The following is a 22,742-nucleotide window of genomic DNA, read 5'->3' on the forward strand; positions in this document are numbered from 1 at the left end:
TCTCTCTGTCAAATAAATAAATAAAATCTTTAAAAAAAAAAAAAGTATATAGAGGAAAAAGTGAGTAACTCCCCTGAACAAAGGGAACACCTCGATAACAGTCCTTACATTTTATGAAAATAGAAATATTCTACACATACTGTTCTGTAACATAACTTTTTAAAAATACATAATTTTCGGAATGCCTGGGTGGCTCAGTTGGTTAAGTGTCTGCCTTCGGCTCAGGTCATGATCCCAGAGTCCTGGGATCGAGTCCCACATCAGGCTCCTTGCTCAGCAGGAAGCCTGCTTCTCCCTCTGCCTGCTGCTACCCGTGCTTGTGCTCGCTCTCTCTCTCTGACAAATAAATACATAAAATCTTTGGTAAAAATATATCATTTTTAAAATAAAAATATAATTTAACAGAGACATGTGGTTGGCTCAGTTGGAAGAGCATGTGACTCTTGATCTCGGTGTCATGAGTTCGAGCCCCAGGCTGGACATAGAGATTACTTAAACAAACAAATAAGAGCTTCTAGGTGTATTTAAAAATAAATAAATAAAATAAAATTTAACAGTGGATTTCTTTCTATATCAGCAAATAGAGATCCACTGCATTCCTAACAGCTTAATGGTGGTTCCACTGTGTGGAAATGTCACATGTCATTTTTTTCCTATAACAAACAATGCTATTGTACTCATATTCTTCATGCAAGTGTATTAATATATCCATAGACAGATTTCTAGGAGTGGAATTGCTGGGTCACAGGATAAACACATTTTAAATTCCAATGGACACTGCCAAATTTACCTCCAAGGAAATTTACATTCCCACCAACAGTGTGTGAGAGTTCCAACTACCCCACATCCTTAGCCTCTACTGGCTACCATCATCTTTTAATCTGAGAGGTAAAAAGTGGCAATTATGTGTTTTATTTTATATTTATTTAAATGATTAGGATTATTGAATTGATATCTTAAATAGATTTTGAATTATTATTAGTTGTAGGCTAAGCTGAACTGCCTACGGAGGAAAAAAAAGTTCAAGAAGCACATTAACGGGATAACTGGAGAGAATGGTAATATTTAACCAATCCAGGATTTTAGCATGAAGTAGACAATGATGCCAATCACAAATGAGTTTGATCTCTTCACTAAAGCACTTACCATTCACTTGAAATACACTGTTATCAGTTCTTCAAACTATGCCATATATTTTAGAAGTTTCTTTTAAAAGAGTGTATTTAATTCCATAGTCATGTATTCACTTTGTCATCTTTACTTACTCCTAACACTCCTGTGTGATGTCTATTCACTTTGTCATCTTTATTTACTCACAACACTCCTGTGTGATGTCTACTTCAATGATACTTTGTTTTATACGAAATGTTGCTTACGAATCTGACCTTTGACCTCTTTTAGATGTTAAAGCACAAGAATATAATTAGTGTCTGGCCATGAACATCCAATATAATTAAGACAACTGATATAGGTAGCTGTATTAGAAAACAGAAAGAGGAGAATAAGGGAAGTAGATGTTAGCAATGACCATCCAAAGGGATATTCTAGGCATTTTAGATTTTGAAAACAAAACACTAATAGAGGCCCCACCCACTCTATAAATGCTTACATAAAGGTGATGTCTTCTGTTCATAAACGCTGATTCACTGTCAATGGCTAGATGTTTATGATTATAATGCTATTAGCAATGATGGCTGAACTGAGCTATTCACACATTTTCTTACCTAATTTTTTTTGTGGCTACCTCCAGGTAACAATTTTTGTCAGGGGGACTTTACTAAGCTCTAACAGGGACTCTGACCTTATTATCCTGATAAATTAGTATCCATAACTGCAAAAATAAGTACCACAAATTATCTAGCATTCTAGAAAGGTTTTGGCTCAAAACTGATATATCAGTAAACCCCTCCCTACCCTTCCTTTAATTCTCAATTAAAATTTATATTCTTCATAGAACAAACTGATACTTAAGACTTTATTTCAAAGTCAAAAGCTCTTGCTACTTTAATGTGTCCACATGGCCAATCCACGTGAGCACATGACAGATACTACACATCATCTTTCCCATATCAGAGACTGGCAGAAAGAGATAGAGCAGGGGGCAGGAAAGAGCAAAGCACCAACGTGACAAAGTGCTAAAGCCAGGCTATAAATTATCTTTTGGTCACTCATGGCTGCATTTTGAAAAAGCTGACACAAAGGTAGGACCTATCCTTCCTTTGGAGGAATACAAGTATTGTATGGAAAGCATCTTCCTAACTCACTAAGAACAGAGCTGCGCTCCCACCCCTCACATAACTTGCCCAATGAGAGAAGTGCTACTGGGTTCTAAAGGCAATGACAAGAAGCTCTCTATTCTGACAATGGGAGGGAGCAATGAAGACCAGCTTCCTGGGCTCTAAACTCTGCCAGACTGCCCTGCTAATCCTTCCCAAATCCCACAATGTTGGGGTGGGGGTGGGGGACAGAATAGAAAACAATCCAAAATTGAATCAAGGACAGTAGCTCTGGATTACAGGAGGTCATAACATTCCTATTTGAATGGGGGTGGGGTGGGCATCGGGGCAGTCACAGGGCATATACAAAAGCCTGTATGTTTATAAAAACACAATACAAAAATAAATTTTATCCCTGATCCTTCTGATGTGGTAATCAACATCTGCCCCCAATCATTTGCCAGCCCAGGCTGCACGGAAGGCACAGAGTAGCAGGCATTTTCACACAGTGAGGCTGGAAGAGATGCTACTAGAGTGTAAATTACTAATTAGCTCAATAGAAGACAAAGAGAGAAAATACCTGTCACGGAATGCTGTTTACAACTTGACATATAATAAAAACAACCCTGAAAATTTCAGAAGAGCGCCTTACTTTTCAGACTTCTATTAACATGTAAATAGCAAAGCAACAGTATTATAGTCCTTAAAAACTGCCCATGTCTCAGAAACAATAATGTATGACTGGAAAGAATGCTTTCCAAATAATTTATAATTTTCTCGTCCTTATGAAAGCTAAGTATTTTTAATTATTACAATGAGCTTTAATAAGGAGCTATATTTCATAGCTTTGATGATCACTTAAAGAGGTGGGGTGGGGAGAAGCCCAGAAGTGCTGCATTTTACATACATCAGAATACAGTAAATAGTCCTTTTACTGAAATTAAACAGGCCTCATTCTGCAGGTCGTGCTTTTATGAAATGGACTGGCTACCATTTTAATAAAGACTGAGGATGAGCTGGAAGATAGTAGTAGGATGGAGTCAGTTAAATCTCCTTATTATGATGACAATTGAAAAGACTCCCAAAATTTAGGCTTATTTTAGGGGAAGGTAATAGCATGTTAGGATATTTATATTCATTCCCCTACCATAAGGCAAACCTATTTGTATTAATTGCAATCTGGTTCTTAAGGAAGTATATTTTGCACTTAGATCTCTTCCAGCTCCTTGATGCTACGTAAGGATCTTCAATGTATGTATTTCACCTAAATATGTCTCAGTCACAGTGATGAACAGGCCTGTGGCTCCTGTTTTCACATAATAATCACCCATACGGGATGCCTGGGTGGCTCAGTCCATTAAGTGCATGACTTCAGCTCAGGTTATGATTTTGGGGTCCTGGGATTGAGCCCCACGTCGGGCTCCTCACTCAGCAGGGAGTCTCCTTGTCCCTCTCCCTTTGCTCCTCCCCCTACTCATGCTCTCTAATAAATAAATAAAATCTTTAAAAAAATAATAATCACCCATACGTCATTAACAGCTATTGTATCCTGAGGACTCCCTGTGTGAACACACCATGCCAGCTGCTAAGAAGATTCCCAATAAAGGTATACACCATGACATGGTTTTTGCTGATAAGGGAGGGGCCTACAAACTTGTCATTCACAGGTAAAAGAATGTTTTTCAGAATATAGTGAAGAAAATAAACCATAAAACTCCCAAATCCACTCTCAATCCAATCTTGAGATTCCTTTGCATCGCAAGATCAACTAAAATCAAACATACCGACTTGCTGATACATTCAAAACATTCTTCCCTTTCCTTTTTATTTTTTTTAAAGATTTTATTTATTTGAGAGAGAGAGAGAAGGAGCAGGGGGAGGGGCAAAAGGGGAGAGAGAAGCTAAGCAGGGAGCCCAATGTGGGGCTCGATTCCAGCATGACCTGAGCCGAAGGCAAACGCTTAACTGACTGAGCCACCCAGGTGCCCCCCTTTTCTTTTTAAAATTAGGCCTTCCTATCCACTTTTTTCAAATTTTCTTGAAAAATACGCAAGTGAAATAAAATGATAAAGCAAATGGGACAAAATGAAAACAACTGGAGAGGGACGCCTGGGTGGCCCAGTTGGTTAAGCGTCTGCCCTTTGGCTCAGGTCATGATCCCAGTGCCCTGGGATCGAGTCCCGCATCAGGCTCCCTCCTCGTTGGGGAGCGTGCTTCTCCCTCTGCCTGCCACTCCCCCTGTTCATGCTCTTTCTCTCTTTCTCTGACAAATAAATAAATAAATCTTAAAAAAAAAAAAAGAAAACAACTGGAGAATTTGAATGAGGGAACAGAGAAGTTCCCGTACCATCTTTGCAACTTTTCCATAAGCTTGAAACATCATAAAAATATCAAGTCACACATACAAAAAAGAGCATTAACAACAGAAGCTCTCTCACAGGGTTGTTGAGAGTTGCAAATAATTCACATACTTAGCTCATGCTGGGCACTTAGTAAACACTAATTATTAGTTATTTTAAAAAATGAGTGGATCAGCTGTAACAAATGAACCTCTCTGGTGAGGGAATGTTGATAATGGGGGAGGCTGGCTATGCATGTAAGAAGGCAAGGGGAGGATATGGGAAATTTCTGTATCTTCCTCTCAATTTTGCTGTGAACCTAAAGCTGCTCTAAAAAAATGAAGTCTTAATAAAAAAAAGGGCGGATCAATTTATTTAACCAAATTAAAGCATACATAAATATACTTAGTATATTGTTTGCACAGACACACACAAAGAGAAGACAGTAAAAAACCAAGGAGAGGAGCGCCTGGATGGCTCAGTTGGTTAAGCGGCTGCCTTCGACTCAGGTCATGATCCCAGGGTCCTGGGATTGAGTCCTGCACTGGGCTCCCTGCTCAGCGGGAAGCCTGCTTCTCCCTCTCCCACTCCCCCTACTTGTGTTCCCTCTCTCGCTCTCTCTCTGTCAAATGAATAAATAAAATCTTAAAAAAAAAAAAAAACCAAGGAAAATCTGAACAGACTTTGCTATGGACATCTGCACTGAAATTGGAGTTCTGTTTTTCCTCAATGGGCAACTGTAAACCTATATGGTTTACAACAAGTCCTTGAAAAAGATAGATAGGTAACCATTTATCTGCAATGCACTTAGGCATTTTATTGGTTTGGGGTTGTTTTGTTTTATGAATACAATTTTGTAATGAAAAAAATAAGGGCATGTAGGAACCCTGATGTAATCTCTGCTTTAGACATAGCCTTTATGGTGTTTGTCCCAGGTTCCCCATCTAGAAAGCAACTGAGGAAAGGTTAATAACAGAACCACAGGATAATCTAAGGATTGGCAAACAGGACAGGTTAAGGGATAAAATAAACCAGCACTGTTTAATCTGGAGAAGAGCATGGTGACAGATCAGTTCACAATGATCAAGCAGAGGTAATACAAGAGCACGGACTGCCTGCAAAATGCCAAGGTTCAAATCCTATCCCGACCACTTGGTAGAATTCTACAACTTAAAAAAAAAAAAAAAAAGATAGAAATGTCTGAGTGTAACCTTGAGGGCAAGCCATTTAATCTCAAGGAGACTTTATTTCATTACATGTAAAATGGGAACAGTAACAGCGCTAACCTCATAGGGTTGCTGCTAAGAGTAAATGAGTTACAATCTGCAAAGAACTTATAACAGTGGCTGGCATAAAAGCATATATGTGGGTAGCTATGATTATTAAGTTTATGAAGAATTAGGGTCTCCTTAGTACTAGAGTAAGCAAATATTTTTACTCAAAAATGGAGAATGGGGCAACAGAAAACACATACAAATACAGCATTAGGTGTATGCTGGTTAGACAGAAGGCAGACTGTCCTAGTAGAGAAAATAATTAGAGAGAACAGAGAAAATAACCAGAAAAGATTATCTACAAAGGTTGTCACATTATCTCTGAAGATTTATGAAAATAGGATAAATTTTTATCTACCTGGGATGATTTAAGTGGGATAGTGACTGAAGTTGCAGGATAAACTAGAGGTCCTTTCAAGGTCTCTTCCCATCGAAAGAATCTACAATTAACCAGAAGAATATTTAAGGATGTACAACCCACTCATTCAAATCTGAATATAGAACTTAAAAGTTTTTTGCTTAGCAAACAAGATTATAACCAAAATAAAGTTCAACTGAGTTCACTTGGACAAATGAAAACAAAGCTTACATTTACCACTGGAGTCCTTATTGATGAATAGTATTATTTGAACCAAAAGATTACCCATTTTCAGTTTTAGAAATATCAACTGAGAAATAACCATTCCCAATAAGAATCAGTGTACTTAGCACACTACTGCAGCATACAGAAACAAAAGACAGGACCTAAATGGACTCTTTCCCTTGGTTGACCTTACAGTTTATATTTTTTTCTTCATCAACATCAAATAAATCTAAAATTATTTATATGAAGGTATCAAGTATAAAACAACTACATTATAAAAATGGCAAAACCATAAGCAGAGTACAACCTACTAGTAATACCAAACCTATCTAGCCAGGAAGGGAATATGCACAAACATCCTACAGAAACAGGTGCCCCATACCAAAGTTACTGTTCAGCTTGAAAGTTAACATTTCAGACTAATCCTCTTGAAATTTAGCAGCAAAAAATAGTAATTTCTAAAAATCTTCTGTTGAATTACAAAATCAATGTAGTCACCTTGAACACCTGCTTAAGAGAATCCAGATTCCATGAACATAGCAGCTGAATCCAGATAGATTTTAGATTCTAAATTATTGACGTATATGAACAACTACTGTTTCTGATATCCACTAATCAAAATATAATTTTGCTGTTACAAATGCTATCATCTTTGCTATTTACACAAAAACCCATAAAACAGCGGCAATTCAAAATTTACACAACTTTGAAAAAAAATTATCTTTATATATCTGAAGGTACACTAATAAAATAACCTCAAATAAGATTCTCAAGATCAGTTTGCATTTTTTCCTTAAGTAAATTATAGCCATCCTTTGGCACTATCAAATAAAAAAGTAATAATCGTTCATATTCTTAGCTAAATGTAAAAGCTTCAGAATAAAAATCATCAAAACAAAATAGTAAGAATAATCTAAATTTTGTCCCAAATTTCTCATCTTCCTTTTAATTTCCAGAAGTGTCTTAAAAATCAAAAGCTTGTAGGAAATTAATATTAATATGGCCTTCTTTATTGACAGCTACAAAATAGGGGCAGTGGAGCAGTCCAAGGCATTGCATTATTGTATGGAGGCTTTTTCATGATAAAAATTTACTCATAAATTCATTACTTAACCTAAAAAAGAAGTCCCACTCTAAAATCCTCCACTATTCTACAAATCTCCCTTTCTTTATTCCATTTAGTTAATGGGTGAGTAACCTACTACAGTGTGAAATGTCCCACATAAAGCTAAAGGCAGCTTAGGAACTCAAAGCCCTCACAGTCCTGATTTAAATCTCTTCCCCAGCAAACTTCCCTAGTTGGTTATTTTCGTTCTTCTGAAACAATTTTTCAATATTCTCCAGCCACCAAAAAACAATTAGGCAGAAATCTGGTTGATTAATCAAAACAAAAAGATGTTCATCTTTCTCTATCTCAACAACAGTGGGCTCTCCATTGAAAATGAAAATGCTGTGGATAAAGCACTCTGCCCAGCGCTGTCAGGTACACCCTGCTACAACACCACACTATCACACTACACAGGCAGAGCCACACTGTAAATAAATAAAACCCATCTTCCCATTATCACAACACTAGCGAAATGCAGAGGTTTCCAACACCGAGCTGACGCTTCATCATTCACAGAAGGACAAAATCAAATCAAAATGGGTCTCATCTTTTCAAAGTGGCCATGAAAGTCGAATTAAAAGCAATGAAAGGTGGAAGCAGATTCGAGATGCCTTGAAGAGAAAAAGAGGTTTCTGGAATTTCCTACTTTTGTGGACAAAAGGACCCACAGTTTCAACATACTTAACAGTTCTCTTCTCAACAAAGAATTCCTTTCCTGCACCGCCCCCCCCCCACCCCGCAACCTCCACTCTCACTTTTCAGTGTTTACTCCTATCTCTAGGTCTCTTTTCACTCACCATGGTTCCTCCTCTTCTGCACCAAAGGCTCCCTACACTTGATCCTTAACTATAGCGTCTGTGCCCTGACCCATGCAGACCTTCTGGAGCATCTCCCCACAACCTGCACATTTGATTCCCACTCCTGTACAGTCTAGTCCAGTTCTTCATCCAGCAGGACTTCTCCAGCTTCCCTTAACCCTGTTCTCTTCCCTTACACCCCATCTCATCCTTTAAATCCCAGGGCCCATCTCTTCCTTGCTTCTCTCACCATCCCTTTAGCCCTGTCTCTCCACCTCAGTTTTTACCTTGGATCTGGCTGAACCTCGTCAATTAACACAATTCCCCAGTTACCCTGTCCCAGACCGCCATCACTTCTTTACACCCTTACTCTTTTCTCCTTTCAGCTTGTCTGGTCCCAGAATTGTCCTATAAACGCCCCACCTCTCATCTGTTTCCCTTCACCCTTTCACTATGCTTATTCCTAACTCCACCTGGTACTCGTCCAGCATCTATTTCACCCTCCCTCACTTTCAAGAATTTACACCCATCGCCCACCCACTAACCCATACCTTTCTCAGAACCTCGCGATTCCCACCCCACCGCGGGTCCTAGTCCTTCAGCTCATCTCGCTCTGCACTAGTTCACACCCTTGTCACGTCTGGCTCTTAATCACCCTCTCTCCTCTACTCCCAACTATCACCCCAGCTCTGCCCCTCCTTGCCTTCCACTTCCAACTCTTCCCCCGGCACCCTCACCCTGCTACCATCCCCTACAAAGCTCCCTTCCTCAAACCCCTGCTCTGACACCTAACCCCAGCCTTGGTCTTCCTAACCTCATTCCCTGCCGGCTTCCTTAACACCCACCCTGGGTTTTGCCTCCTTCCTACCTCCTTGGCTGGCTTTTTCTCACTCCTCCTCTCCCTGCCTTCTAACCCTGTCTCCCCTTAATCCTCCTCATCTCATTCTTAGACCCGTTCCCCCCAACAGCCCCTAAGCCTTCCTTCGCTTCTCCCCTCCAGGCTTTTTTTTTTTTTTTTTTAACCCTCCAACCCAGTCGTCGCCCACCCCGCCAAAATAAAGCTCCGACGCGCCCCGACTGCCGGCTCTCGCCTCCGCCGGCCCCCGCCCCGGGAGCCCCCAGCCCGCCGGCGCCGCGGTCCCGCCCCCTGCCGCCGCTCCTCCCGCCTGCGAGGCGCGCGCCGCCTTTGTCGCCCCTCACCCGGTGTGTGAGGATTTGGCTTCTTTAAAGGGGAGGGCCAGTGTGCCGGAGACTCTGTCCCCGCCTCCGAGTCTTAGAATGGGCTCCCTGGCCGTCGCGTCCTCCCCGGTCCCCGTCCCCCCACCCCCTGGAGCTACCCCCTTGGCTGCCTCCCTGCCTCCTCCGCCCCCTCCCCGACCCCCCCCTCTATTTACCGCCATCATCAGCACGCGCGAGCTGTCACCAGGGCGCGAGACAACCGAACACGGCCCCGCCCCCTGCCCGCCCATTGGCCCACCCGCCGGAGCCCCGCCCCCGGGCCCCGCATTGCGCCAACGGCGCAGCGCTCGGCCCCGACCCGGGCACAGACTGCCTCTCCGAGGGTTCGCGCCGCGGGCGCAAAGTTTAGGGTTAGCCACAAACGTGCGGCCGATTTGAGCCTGGCGTAAGAGGCGGCGGCGTAGAGGGGCGTTGTGAAGCGCGGGTCGAAGTTTGGTTGAAGCACAGGAGGGTAAATAAGGAGGTTTCCAGACAAAGAGACTCTTAAAGGTACAGAGTCTTAAGGCTGTCCCTCCCCCTTAAAGGGCCAGACTCTCCGAGCCCATCTCCGCCCCCTTCTCCCCAGCACTTCAGCCTGCGGGACAGTGAAGGAATTCTATCTACACTAGTTCCCCGCACACTTTTGGAGCTCCTTTAACATCTCTCGCCACTGCCAAGGGGGAAAGCCTTTCTCACTATCCTATGTTTTTGTTTTGTTCTGTTAAAAGACTCAGTGATTGTTAAAAGAGTGTCGTTCGGAAAGAAGCAGTCTCCGAACCCTGGGGTTTCCTGAGGCTGCGTTTGCAAAAGTTACTATTGGCTACCAGACGGGTGAACACGTGTCTGACTTTTGCCACTGATGACCCAGGCGGGACCCAGCTGTTTTATGGAAATCCCTCCAAGGAAGCCAAAACTTATGAAGTTCAGCAGATCGTAGGAGACCACAGGGAAACAACAGCGGCTATACCTCCTCCAGAGGCTGCATTGTTCTGACATAACTTGCGGGAGGTGACGTTACCCGCCCTCCCAAGTTCCAAATAAGAGACCAACACTGTTACATCACCCAACACATGGCTAAAGCAGGTAAAGGCTTATATGTAAACAGAAGGACAAAGAAAAGAAATAAACATATGAGTTAACAGCTACACTGGCTCAAGGCTACACATTTGTCAATATGAAATCGAGAAGCACAAAAGCTAAAGAACAACAAAATTAGAAGGGAGAAACAGCGAGTGCATGTGTAAGCATGAAACTACAATGCCTGCAGCCAAGCATATTTAAGTGTAAAAATATGTCTAAAGGTAATTAACCTGGACATTTTTAAGAGGTTTGATGATGGAAGGAAAGGACCCAGCGATTGATTGATTTGGTGAGGATTTGCCATGTGGTTCAAGAGCTCAAAGTAGGGTCTAAAATTTAGTATTCCCTTTGTTGTCTATCACCTTTAATTCTCTTTTTAAAAATCTTATCTTACATTTTAACTCCTTTATTATCAGTTTTCTCCCCTTACTCCCCAAGTCCCCTCCAAAATTACTGGAGATTCAAGATTGTATCTTTTTCAATGTTAATTCCTTAGCAAATTGCCTGACGCATAATAGGTGCTTTTATTGAGTGATGGGTTTTGGAGCCACTTAAGACTTCTGAAGGAAGGAGTGTTCTCAGAGCAGCAATCTACCAGGAAAAGATTCTCAGTGCTTTGAGCATGTATTGGATCAGTGGTTCTCAAAGTGTGGCCAGTGGAGCCCTGACACTCTTTCACAAGGTTCCTGAGATCAAGACTATTTTCATCATAATAAGACATTATTTGCTTCTGTCACAGTGATGACATTTGCACTGATGATACAAAAGTAACGATGGGTAAAGTTACTGCTGCCTTAGCACATATCAAGGCACTAGCACTCAACTGTGCTATCAGTCAATGTGCTCTTCACTGCCACCCACTCACAGGAAAAAATAACACTCGTTTCACCTTAGATGTCATGATGAAATACTAAAAATTATTTGTTTTATTTAAGTACCCATCTTTTCAATACTATTCTATGTGATTAAATGGATGTATGCATAAAGCGCTTCTATTCCTTACCTAAGTACCATCTTTTTCTTGAGAAAAAGCACTTGTGCAATTTCTCTGCATTTTGAGCTGAATTTGTAACTTTCTTCATGGAATACCATTTTTACTTGAGAGAAAGCTAACAGATAAACTACATTTTGTCACCTTTGGGTGTCTGACATATTTTCTCAAAGATAAAGTGAGCCTGACAGCACTTGTTAGCAATAATCAAACTCAAGCTCTCAAGCAAAACTTCGAATTTCTGCAAACCTGTATCCGCCACTGTGAACTTAATAGCCTCCCAAGACTTTTCTGATGAGAATGGTGGTGGTGATAGCAAATACGATTTTTTTAATCTTGTATAACAAAATGTGTCAACACCTAAAAGATCTGCAATGTTTTCCAAATGACCAATGCATGATGCTACAAAATCAGGTATCAGTAAAAGATCCCTTCAAAGTACAAAATAAACCAATGAATATTATTATATAACACAGTACAAAAAGTTCACTGATAGAATTTGAGAATCTGCATTGCAACTAACAGCAGAGTTGTGATGTAGTTTCAAAGAACATACACAATTATGTGAAAAGATTGTTAATATACTCCTCCCCTTTTCCAACTACACATCTGTGAGGTTGGATTCACATTCTTCAACCAAAATGACAAATTTTAATAGACTAAATGAAGAAGCAGATATGAGAATCCACTGTCTTCAATTATGCCAGACATTCAAGAGATTTGCAAAGATATAAAACAATGTCACTCTTGTAAGTTTTTTGCTTGGAAAAAAGTTATTTTTCATTAAAATATTTATGTTAACATGCGATGGATTTATTTATTTATTTATTTTTTGCGATGGATTTATTTTATCTTTGAATGAATACCTTCTATTTTCTTATAAGTTTTAATAAGGCAAATATCAATAGGTATAACCTACATAAACAAAAGCTCTTTGGAACTTTTTTTTTTTTTTTAAAGATTTATTTATTTATTTGAGAGAGTGAGAAAGTACATGAGAGGGGGGAGGGTTAGAGGGAGAAGCAGGCTCCTCGCCGAGCAGGGAGCCCGATGTGGGACTCGATCCAGGGACTCCAGGATCATGACCTGAGCCGAAGGCAGTCGCTCAACCAACTGAGCCACCCAGGCGCCCGCTCTTTGGAACTTTTAACGGCATCAAGGAGTCCTGAGACTAAAGAGTCCTGAGAACTGTGTATTAGATGAAAGCAGAATAAGGCTATTTTAGATAATTCAAATATGAGAAGGCTATGCAGCATAGCTAGCAAAAAGGTTTTAGTGTAGTTCCAGAGTTAAGAGCTTCAGTGGTTCATCCACAAGGAATGGAAAATAGAATCAAACACTGAGCTTCCTTTAAAGACACAACTGATAACGAGTGTGATCACAATACACATGGCACCACACAAACAGGGCAGAGACAGGCACAACTAAGGCCTGGGAGACGAGGGGAAACAGGGATGGGTATGTTCCACAAAGAAGATATAGTCAATTCTACCCCGACTTTTTTTTTTTCTTTTTTTAAAGCAGAGCCTCAGGTTGTAGAACAAGTAAAATCTTACCACTATAGATAAAATTTAAAAATAGAATTCCATCCTCCAGAGATGGGCCACAACTGTGCTCACTGATCTGGTTCAAAAAATATACCTATACTATCGTATACCTTCTTGGGACCCTCTCTCACTGCTCATTCTCTATTACAATAACATTCTTTGCACTGGGGGAGAATTTTAACTTGCCACCAAGCAGTATGACCCCATAACTTCCCCCCTTTTTTTCTTTAAAGATTCTATTTTTAAGTAATCTCTACTCTGGGGCTCGAACTCATTAACCCCAAGATCAAGAGTCGCATGCTCTTCCGACTGAGCCAGCCAGGTGCCCCCATAACATCCCAGCTTAAACATCCTAACCAAACACCAGTACCTGCAACACCATTAAAAAGAAGCAAGAGCAGAGAGGGCATCTCCTTGCCTATAAAGCTTTTGACATCTATTCTCCCTTGAGCCCCTCGACAAGCCTATGAAAAATGTAAAGTAGGCATCATTTATTCCCACTTTACTGATGAGACCCAGAAAGGCCAACTTGACTGAAGATACCTGGCAAGTTCAGGACAGTACTATGGCCAGCACCCAGCCACCTGTCTCCTAAAGCAGTGCTCTCTCTTTTAGTAGTTGCTTTAGAATACCTGTCACCTCCACATCCTTAGGATATATAAATGCATTCCCTAAATCGTTTTTTAAGATTTTATTTATTTATTTGTCAGAGAGAGAGAGAGCACAAGCAGGGGAAGCAGCAGAGGGAGAGGGAGAAGCAGGCTCCCTGCCGAGCAAGGAGCCAGATGTAGGACTCCATCCCAGGACCCTGGAATCATGACCTGAGCCAAAGGCAGACACTAAACCGGCTGCCACCCAGGCATCCCTAAATTCTTTTTAAGCCTCCAAAGAAATTTTGGCAGAATTCGTATTAACCTTAAAAACAGGTCTATGCCATCTGATGGGGCAGGAATGTGATGGCAAATAAAACAGAGAATGCAAGAGAATTAGGAATCTTTGCCCTCATAGTTTCAAGAATTTTTTTTTAACTTGCTAATTTCATCACAGAGATGCAGAACTACTTCTTGGCCTCATCAATGACATCATTCTGAACAATGAAAATATACTCATTATGCCAAGTTCCATTACAACGGAATAATTACCAGATCCCATAGAGTGTGTAATAATGGGAGAGTAACTACTCCTGGGGCCCCCGAGAAAGCTATAAAAATTCTTCTTATATATTTACTCTTACCCATTTATAAAAGGTTGCATGCATGTTTGTGTAAAGACAGAAGAAGGGGGAACCAATAGGAAAGGTAAGAGCAGGAAAACAGTCCCGCTTGCCAGAAACTGACCAAAAGGCCTGAAGAACTATGAAATGAAGGAGAAAAATCCCTGGATGAGACCTCAGAGAAGGGGTCCGAGCGGCAGGGGAAGGTTTTGCATACGATAAGCCAGCAAGATGTATTTCACATCTGCTTCACCTTTGCCTTCCTGTTTCCCTTCAGGATCTGTTCTTTTAGAGACCCTTTTTTAGATCACAGATCTTTGAGATAACTCTAATGAACCCTGTAAATCCTATTCCCCCAAAACTGCACACATATACACACAAAGCTTTCAAGGCATCTTCGTCCTCTCGGGGCTCCCCTTGGGGGTTAGGCTGCCTTAAGTAAGAATCACTACTTTAAGAGTCACCATCCACTCACATTCCAGCACCAACTAAGAAGAAACTCCCTCATTAAGCACAATACAGTCTCCATGATCTGGGAAGGAAAGGACAGGTATGTTCTGTCTTGTTTTGTGTTTGTCTCAGTTATTGAGAAAAGCGATGAAATACACAGAAGGGATTTCCCTAGATGAGGCCAAGTGAAGGCTGCATGACCTCTGGGAGGGATGATGTAAAGATCTGAGTCCCGAACCATGGTCAAATGAGGTGACCTAAAGGGTCCCTTGTAACCCAAGAGACTGATTTTGGTATGCTCTACACAATGGCAGAAACTCATCTTGGGGGAGAGTCCCAAGTCCAAGAAGAGACTACTCAAAGTCCAAAGACACCAACCCCCAGGAGAGGACCAAACTTGTAATACAACTGGTTTCAGCCATGCCACGTGGCACTTGTGACTGGGGCCTGCAGCCCAAGGGGCCCGGACAGCGGCAGGGGAGGCTGTGGCAAGGGAAAGACAATACTGGGAATTATAGGTATGCATGTGGAGACAGTGAGGCGACCCATCATTCCTGCTTGGCTCCAGATCTACTGTGTTCACATCCTCAAAATGTTCAGCCTATCGCCCTTCCTATGTTCTCAGAGTCTCAACTCTTGACACCTGGAGGGCATATGTAAGTGGGAATTTCTAACTACTCTCCTTTATCATCCAGGATTTGGAAAGAAAAATTTCACTGAAGCCTCATGACTGAATACTGGACACACTGGGTTGGGGATGACTTAGTGGTGGAGAGGAGTGGTCAGTCTCTAAGTATTCCTTCAGAGGAGCAGGGACACCAACAGAGGGCCAGGGAAATGTGACTGACCACCTGGTACTCAAGATCTGAGGCAAGCAAGCAGGAGGCAGCCTAGGAACAGGAGTACAGAGAATCACAAGAGCACAGGAGACAGGAGGAAAGCATAGCCAGAGGAGGAACCACAAATGGTTACAAGTGATGGGCTAGACACAGGTGGAATACAGGGTTCCCCAAATCCCAGCATTTGCCTTCTGCCGTCCCAGATTTTGCCATCTGCAGGTATCCTTTGTGCAAGAACTTAATAGTTCTTGTAAATGAACTCTTCCTTAAAAACTTACCCTCATCCTAAGGAATAAAGTGCTAGTTCTGCTTTTTTCTAATATACATTAGAATAAGACGTAAGTATTAATATAAGTGTTTTCCACACTCCACCTAAAATCACCTGGCACCGCACAGAGGCCCAGGTGCCACACTTAGACACATGCTGGTAGCCAGGTGTCCTGAGCCTGAAATTTGGTCTCAACTGCGGCCTCCTCTCTCAGCATGACCTCTGTGGGAACCCCCATCTCCCCCATCTCCCAGTAAAGGAAGACTAGATGAGTCCTACAGTTGCCCTGCAGAGCTCTGACAGTCGACACTGGCAGATTTCTATGTGGCTCTGACAAAGGTGCCCACCAAGATGACATGTTAGCAGGGTCTTAGAATTTCCCAGTTTCTGCTCTTTTGGGGGTGGCTACAGATGGGAAGAGGGGGAAAGCGTAGGAAGGCAAGTCTAGTGTAGAAGGAAAAACATCAGATTTAAACCCAAACATATGGCATCTCCATTAACTAGCCCTGTTTAAGTTTTCATTTATAAAATGAGGATCACCACGCCCTTTTTTCCTTAAATTTATACCAATGCTCCTAAGCTTTCATTCAACCTGAACTTTCAAAAATGATACACTGACAGGGCGCCTGGGTGGCTCAGTTGGTTAAGCGACTGCCTTCGGCTCAGGTCATGATCCTGGAGTCCCGGGATCGAGTCCCACATCAGGCTCCCTGCTTAGCGGGGGGTCTGCTTCTCCCTCTGACCCTCTCCCCTCTCGTGCTCTCTGTCTCTCATTCTCTCTCTCAAATAAATAAATAAAATCTTTAAAAAAAAAAAAAAATGATACACTGACAATCCTAAACAACTCTGTGAAGTCCCATTCTGACTTGCACACAAAAGCTAGATGACATCTGGACCCTTCTCACTAGTTACCAGCTCAGTTTGGGCAACTTCGCTAGCGCAGCCATATTTGTTAAATGAAGAAATGTATTGCGTTACCTGCCTTTTTTAGAGATAAATTTTCTTTAATTGACGCAAAGGACAAAGGTGGACAGAAGTACCCCAAGCGGCAGTTCATAAAGACTGATCTGGTGCCCACTGGACTTAACGTTGGTTAAATGTGTGCTTGAAATAAGGGAAAAAAACAAAAGTGAAGAATGCTGGAAATGTATGAGCCAAGATTGTGTCTGAAAGGCAAACGATAGTTAGGGAGTTTATACTCTTCTTTAGTTTTTACAGCACAGAATCCCTCCCTAAAATGCATACATCTAGAATCATATTTACCACACTCAATCTCTCTATATTTTCAAGAATACATTATATTCAAAATGCTGTCTCGTCTCACAAAAGATTTGAGGGGGCCTACAGAAAAATACAAACAGATAAAGCTGGACAAGAGCAAATATAAATCAGAAGGCCAAAAACATAAAATCTATGCATTTTATTGTCTGTAAATGACATCTAAAACACACCTCAATTTAAACAAGCAAAAACAGAACAAAGAACCAAACAAAAAGCCAGGGGCAAAGGAGAACAAAAAGTGCAGCCGGCAGGTCCTGCAGTTACAGAGTTAATCTGAGCTTCCTGCCAGCCAAAGCTACAAGGGAAACATGATCGCCTCCTGATTCCTGTTGCAGAGGCATTAGATCTGAAACTAATTTCTCTGAGGTACCTTCAGTGAGGGACGGTATCCTTGAGGACAGGTCTGTAGTAAAGTATATTAACGTGTTTCCTCAGACCATCCCTGCCTGTATATATCAATGTTATCCCGACTGAACATTTCTGCAGCCGGAGTCAGGTGAGCAGGCGACATAAGTCCAATGAGCAGCTTAGAGGCTCAAATGAGATGAGGACCAAGAGCTCAGGAAGCTGTGAACCCTTAAGCAAGGGGTGCGGAACTGACTGCCCAGTGTGACTAAGCCAGCGAAACTCACAAGTGGCTCTATCCCAGTGCAATTCACAAATAGCTTCCTTACAGGGGGTGCTCTGCAAAATAACAACAAAGAGCCCTCCTGGGCACATCCATTGAGCTCCATGTAGCAGAGGCCCCTCACTGGGCCCCCATATTCTCCTTTATCTTTTAGTCACAGAAGCCCCTGAGTTTTAACTGGACCCATGGCCACCCAAGCAAGAGGCTCTATGTCCCAGCGTCCCTTTCAGCAAAGTGTGACCACACTGATTTGAGTGACTCGAGGTCATATCCTTTAAAAAGAAACTGCTTTGCTCTCTTTCCCCGGTGTATTGTAGGCATGGAGCTGATGAGTCTGCTTTGACCTTGTGGGCAAGGTCAACACCCCAGGGTTGGCTAAACAAAACAGAAGGAAACCGAGGTCCTGGTGACCTTGTACAGTTAAATCTACCCCAGACCATCTGATAATATCTGTACTATTAGAAGAGAGAAGAATAAACTTCTACCAGGAGCCACTGTACTTAAGGTTCTCTTTGTTACAGCAGCTTAGCCTCTGGCTTAACCTCATTCACACCAGAATGGAAAGATGCCAGAGGGAGACTCCAAAGGATTTCGGCAACATCCTAGAAAAGTCAACTCACAGTTCACTTCAGCAAACAGGTCAGGAAATGATAGCCATCACACCAAGTTATGCCTCCTACTCCTTCTCCAGGAGAAGCCCACCTGCATCCCTGGAGTAGAGGAAGAGGCCTTTATTACAGCCCAGCCCAGCCCAGTCCATCCACCGTGGACCTAAGCCAAATCCTCAGTAGTTGGAGATACAGATTGCTTTCCCACCAACACTAGGCAGGCCTGTCCTACCTTTTCCCCTAAAGCAGGAAAGCTCCACACTTCTCCACTCTTCATAATTACCATTCTTGAGAACAGGCCAAGTCCAGTAAGGCGTAGGGTGAAGCAGCTGCTGGGGGGCTGTGTGTGAGGGTCAGGGGAGGGAAGTCCAGATCCCCAGAACAAAAGTCATAGCTGGGAAGATGGAGAGAAGCCTCCATGTCTGCCCTAGGTTTCTGGGGTCCAGGGGCCTCAGGGTGCAGCCCCTGCTCCTCCTGCGCAGTCCCCCTGGTGACAGAGCTCAGCCAGGCAGTTGCCAGTCACTAACGAATCCCAGCCACCGGCACCTGCTGCTGCTTGCGGATCTTATTGAAGAGTTCCATGTATTGGATCATGGTATCTGCTGGGCCATAGATGGCATCGTGTCTGTTCCCAAACGCTGCGGGAGCCCCTGGTGTGTGGCTGCCTAGAAAACTCTGTAGGAACTCGAGCAGCAGGCTCCAGCAGTCGCTAGCTACCACACAGGGGCCATACTCCACCTGGGGACCAAAAGAACAGAGAACAAGGGTGAGTGAGGGCAAGGACAAGGTCTTCTGCTTCTCTTGCACCTCTTGCCCCCTGCTCCCATCTTCTCCAACCACAAGCCAAAGACACACACCTTCTAACACAATGTTGCTCCACAGAAAAATACTCAAGCCAAACACTAGGGATTCCACATACCCAGCATCATTCCCTTTAGGCATCTCTCACATTCTCATCTTGGGACTTATCAACCTACAGTCCTAACCCACAAGACCCAGAAACAGACACAGGCCCCCTTTGACGATCTCAGAATGGTATAGTCCCTGCTATGCTGCATGAAGATCCAAGGAGAGCTCAGAAAAATTCTGAGAGAAAATGAACAACAGAAGGTAAGAGTGTATATGTATCTATGTGTGTGTGTGTGTGTCCATAGGGGGCAAATAGACACATATGCTCTTAAGTCTCTTTAAGACCAAACATTACCCCCACAAAAGACCCCAACTGACCCTAAGAAGTAATTTCCCAACCAATGTGCCAGGGGTCAAAGGAGCTACATCTTAAGACTTTCTCATTCCTTTCTCCTGGCTTTTCACTGGAAAGATGGCAGGAAAAATAATTAGTAAGCATAAGGAGAAACACGTTAAGAAAGAGCTGCGATATATTTGTACTACAAAGATGGAAACATTTAGGATAAGCAGACAGTGGGTTCCCACTGGGTCTCAGCAAATGCAAGGTGTATCACAAGCCAAAAGGGGTCAGGAAATCTTGGCCCCAAAGGTCCCAGCAGTTTCAGAGAAGTAATTTACCGCTAAGGCCCTTTTCTCTACCTGGAATGCTTAGTGGGGCTTAGCTCTCCCCACATCTCTACATTTTTTTTTTTTTAAGATTTTATTTATTTATTTGATAGAGAGAGAGACAGCGAGAGAGGGAACACAAGCAGGGGGAGTGGGAGAGGGAGAAGCAGGCCTCCCACGGAGCAGGGAGCCTGATGCGGGGCTCGATCCCAGGACCTTGGGATCATGACCTGAGCCGAAGGCAGACGCTTAACAACTGAGCCACCCAGGCGCCCCACATCTCTACATTTTAAGTCCCTCTTTACATGCTACTCCAGAAGAAAGCATCCCCATCCTCAAAGTCACCAGTGCTCTCACTGGCCTGAATCCCCAGAGCAATGTGCCTCGGAACGTCTTACGGACTGACTTCAAAAACAGTTTGTGTGTTTCAGCTTCGCTCGCTTACTAAATCCTACGTGTTCAAAAGGCAGGCCCTGTAGGTCACCTATTTTTTTTTTTTAAATCTCACACAGTGCTGGGCACATGGTAGATTGAGGAATTTCACTGGTCCCAAAGCCAGCTACTGCCACACTCCCTCTTTGTGGTTTCCAATATATACCTCAGAGATGAAGTCACCACACACACCTCTTTCCACCACGAAAGAAGTCGACAGCATGTCAAAAGGAAAGGCTCATCTTGCTATACAATCTCTGAGACCTATCTTAAGGTGTACTAGGGAAAGGGATGTAGACACACTATTTAGGGCCCACCTCCCAAAAGTTACCTGCACAAAAAGTTGCCCTGGTCTGCTCCAGTCCTTGTGATGGGTGACCAGTCCCTCCACATCACAATTACCTTCCTCCCTTGACTATCCCTTCCCTTCTCCAGCAAGTCAGCCTTCTTAAGCTTTCTACCTGTTGTGACCCCAGCTTCCCATTCCCACCCTGGGCCAGAACCTGAATGATTAAAGAAAGGGTAAAAGATGCAGGGACAAGGGAGCACACATGCCCTGGAGACAGGGATGAGGAAGGCATAAACACCTGTTTGCATTCAGAGGGGTGAGAAAATCTGCAGAGCCCTCTGCTGAGCAGCCCTTCAGCACATACTGCTCCTGTTTCCCCAAGGTCTTACCTCTACAGAGATGCCTCGGGCACTGGGCCCCATGGTGACTGTGCCCACCTTCACTAGGAAGTCACAGTACTGGTAACGGGTACCCCGGGTCTCAATCTTGCTGGCCTTGGCACTCTGGAAAAAGCCCTTGAGCTTCACCATGAGCACATCGAAGTTGGTGTCGGCAATAAGCCAAGGGCCGTTCTCAAAGAGAGCGAAGCAGCTCAGAGGGTACTCTGAGTTGTGCATCACATACATCAGCTTCCCAGCCTGACCTGCAGAGACAGAGATTCTATCAGCATCAAGATCTTCCTCCGCAAACCCCGGAATAGAGTCAAATGAGCGGAACATGGCCAGATGGCAATCTGCCATTACCTCAGCCATCTTGGAGGGCGATGTGGGGGGGAAATCCCCTCACCAACAGTCTTTTCCAAAGAGGAAGGGAGAAGAACGGCAGGCAAGGCAGCATGTAGTAAAACCCTGCTCTACAGAAAACATGAGGAGTACAAGGGAACTTCAATAGCACTGGTAACAGTTTAGTTCTTAAGTTGAGTGATGGGCTCATAGACGGCTGTTGATGACAAATTAGGAAGATCTTTAGAAAAAAAGATTTTATTTATTTATTAGAGAGAGAGAGAGCGCGCACGTGCACACGAGCAGGGGGGAACAGTAGAGGGAGAAGCAGACTCCTCGCTGAGCAGGGAGCCAGATGTGGAACTCAATCCCAGCACCCTGGGATCATGACCTGAGCCAAAGGCAGATGCTTAACCAACTGAGCCACCCAAGCACCCGAACCCTTGGAGTACTTTATCAGCTGACTTGGGAAGCAATCAGCACATTCACAGAAAGGACTCAAGATCTGGAATCAGAAGGTCTAGTTTCAAGCCCCAGTCTACCCCTTCCGGTCTCTGAGAAATGAGTTTTCTCGTTGATTACTACTAGAGGTTTTTTTTTAAAGATTTTATTTATTTATTTGAGAAAGAGAGAAACAGAGAGAGAGGGAACACAAGCAGGGGGAGTGGGAAAGGGAGAAGCAGGCTCCCCGCCGAGCAGGGAGCCCAATGTAGGGCTCGATCCCAGGACCTCGGGATCATGACCTCAGCCAAAGGCAGACGTTTAACTGAGTCACCCAGGCGCCCCACTACTAGAGATTTTCTGCAAGAAGAAAGGAAAGCTACATATATTTGGTCAACTGAAACTGGAAAGCAAGATCGCCCTCTCATACACTGCAAGAATTAAGGGATAGACTACCACAATCCCAAGTATTTATTAAGACTTAACTATAGGGGCGCCTGGGTGGCTCAGTCGTTAAGCATCTGCCTTCGGCTCAGGTCATGATCCCAGGGTCCTGGGATCAAGCCCCGCATCGGGCTCCCTGCTCCGTGGGAAGCCTGCTTTTCCCTCTCCCACTCCCCCTGCTTGTGTTCCCTCTCTTACTGTGTGTCTCTCTCTGTCAAATAAATAAAATCTTAAAAAAAAAAAAAAAAAAAGAATGAGAGTTTAACAGTGGAAAAGAGGAGATAGGGCGGAGAGACCTCTACACAGGCCTCCACTCTGCTGCCACTTCCAGAACTCAACAGGCTCTGCACCAACCTCTCCTCACATCCCTCCTGACTGCTTGCTGCCAATGGGTACCTTTCACCTCCTGCTAAACCCAGCACAAAATATTTCAACCTTCAAAAAAAAAAAAAAAAAAAA

The 22,742-nt window shown here is 43.3% G+C and overlaps 3 protein-coding genes across 11 annotated transcripts in view; 1 reads left to right on the forward strand and 2 right to left on the reverse strand.

The window, feature by feature from the left end:
- USP49 (ubiquitin specific peptidase 49) overlaps window positions 1–9,763 on the reverse strand; it is a 79,076-nt gene extending 69,313 nt beyond the window's left edge. For 4 of the 8 annotated variants that reach the window (XM_081828257.1, XM_081828265.1, XM_081828264.1 and 1 more), the window contains exon 1: window positions 6,188–8,242. The gene's annotated coding sequence lies outside the window, so the exon portion shown is untranslated. Of the gene's footprint in view, window positions 1–6,187; window positions 8,243–8,317; window positions 9,309–9,517; window positions 9,609–9,711 lie in introns of those variants that run through there. The other 4 variants (XM_081828256.1, XM_081828258.1, XM_081828259.1 and 1 more) reach the window with 4 other exon arrangements.
- The window catches only part of TOMM6 (translocase of outer mitochondrial membrane 6), a 401,564-nt gene that overhangs the window by 71,306 nt on the left and 307,516 nt on the right, over window positions 1–22,742 (forward strand). The gene's annotated exons all lie outside the window — the stretch shown is intronic.
- MED20 (mediator complex subunit 20) lies at window positions 17,329–21,687 on the reverse strand. 2 transcript variants are annotated; one of them, XM_081828223.1, is made up of 3 exons: window positions 21,420–21,687; window positions 21,066–21,319; window positions 17,329–19,178 (listed from the first exon to the last, which is right to left on the reverse strand). In XM_081828223.1, exons 2-3 carry the CDS (start codon window positions 21,300–21,302, stop codon window positions 18,963–18,965), a joined length of 453 nt encoding a protein of 150 aa, XP_081684349.1. In that variant the 5' UTR covers window positions 21,303–21,319; window positions 21,420–21,687; the 3' UTR covers window positions 17,329–18,962. The 2 variants fall into 2 exon arrangements, with proteins under 2 accessions (XP_081684349.1, XP_081684348.1); XM_081828222.1 differs by having other exon boundaries at window positions 21,066–21,686.

Source organism: Leptonychotes weddellii, chromosome 8 (assembly GCF_054177405.1).
Source record: "Leptonychotes weddellii isolate Sample4059 chromosome 8, ASM5417740v2, whole genome shotgun sequence".
In the NCBI taxonomy this organism is placed as follows: Eukaryota; Metazoa; Chordata; class Mammalia; order Carnivora; family Phocidae; genus Leptonychotes; species Leptonychotes weddellii.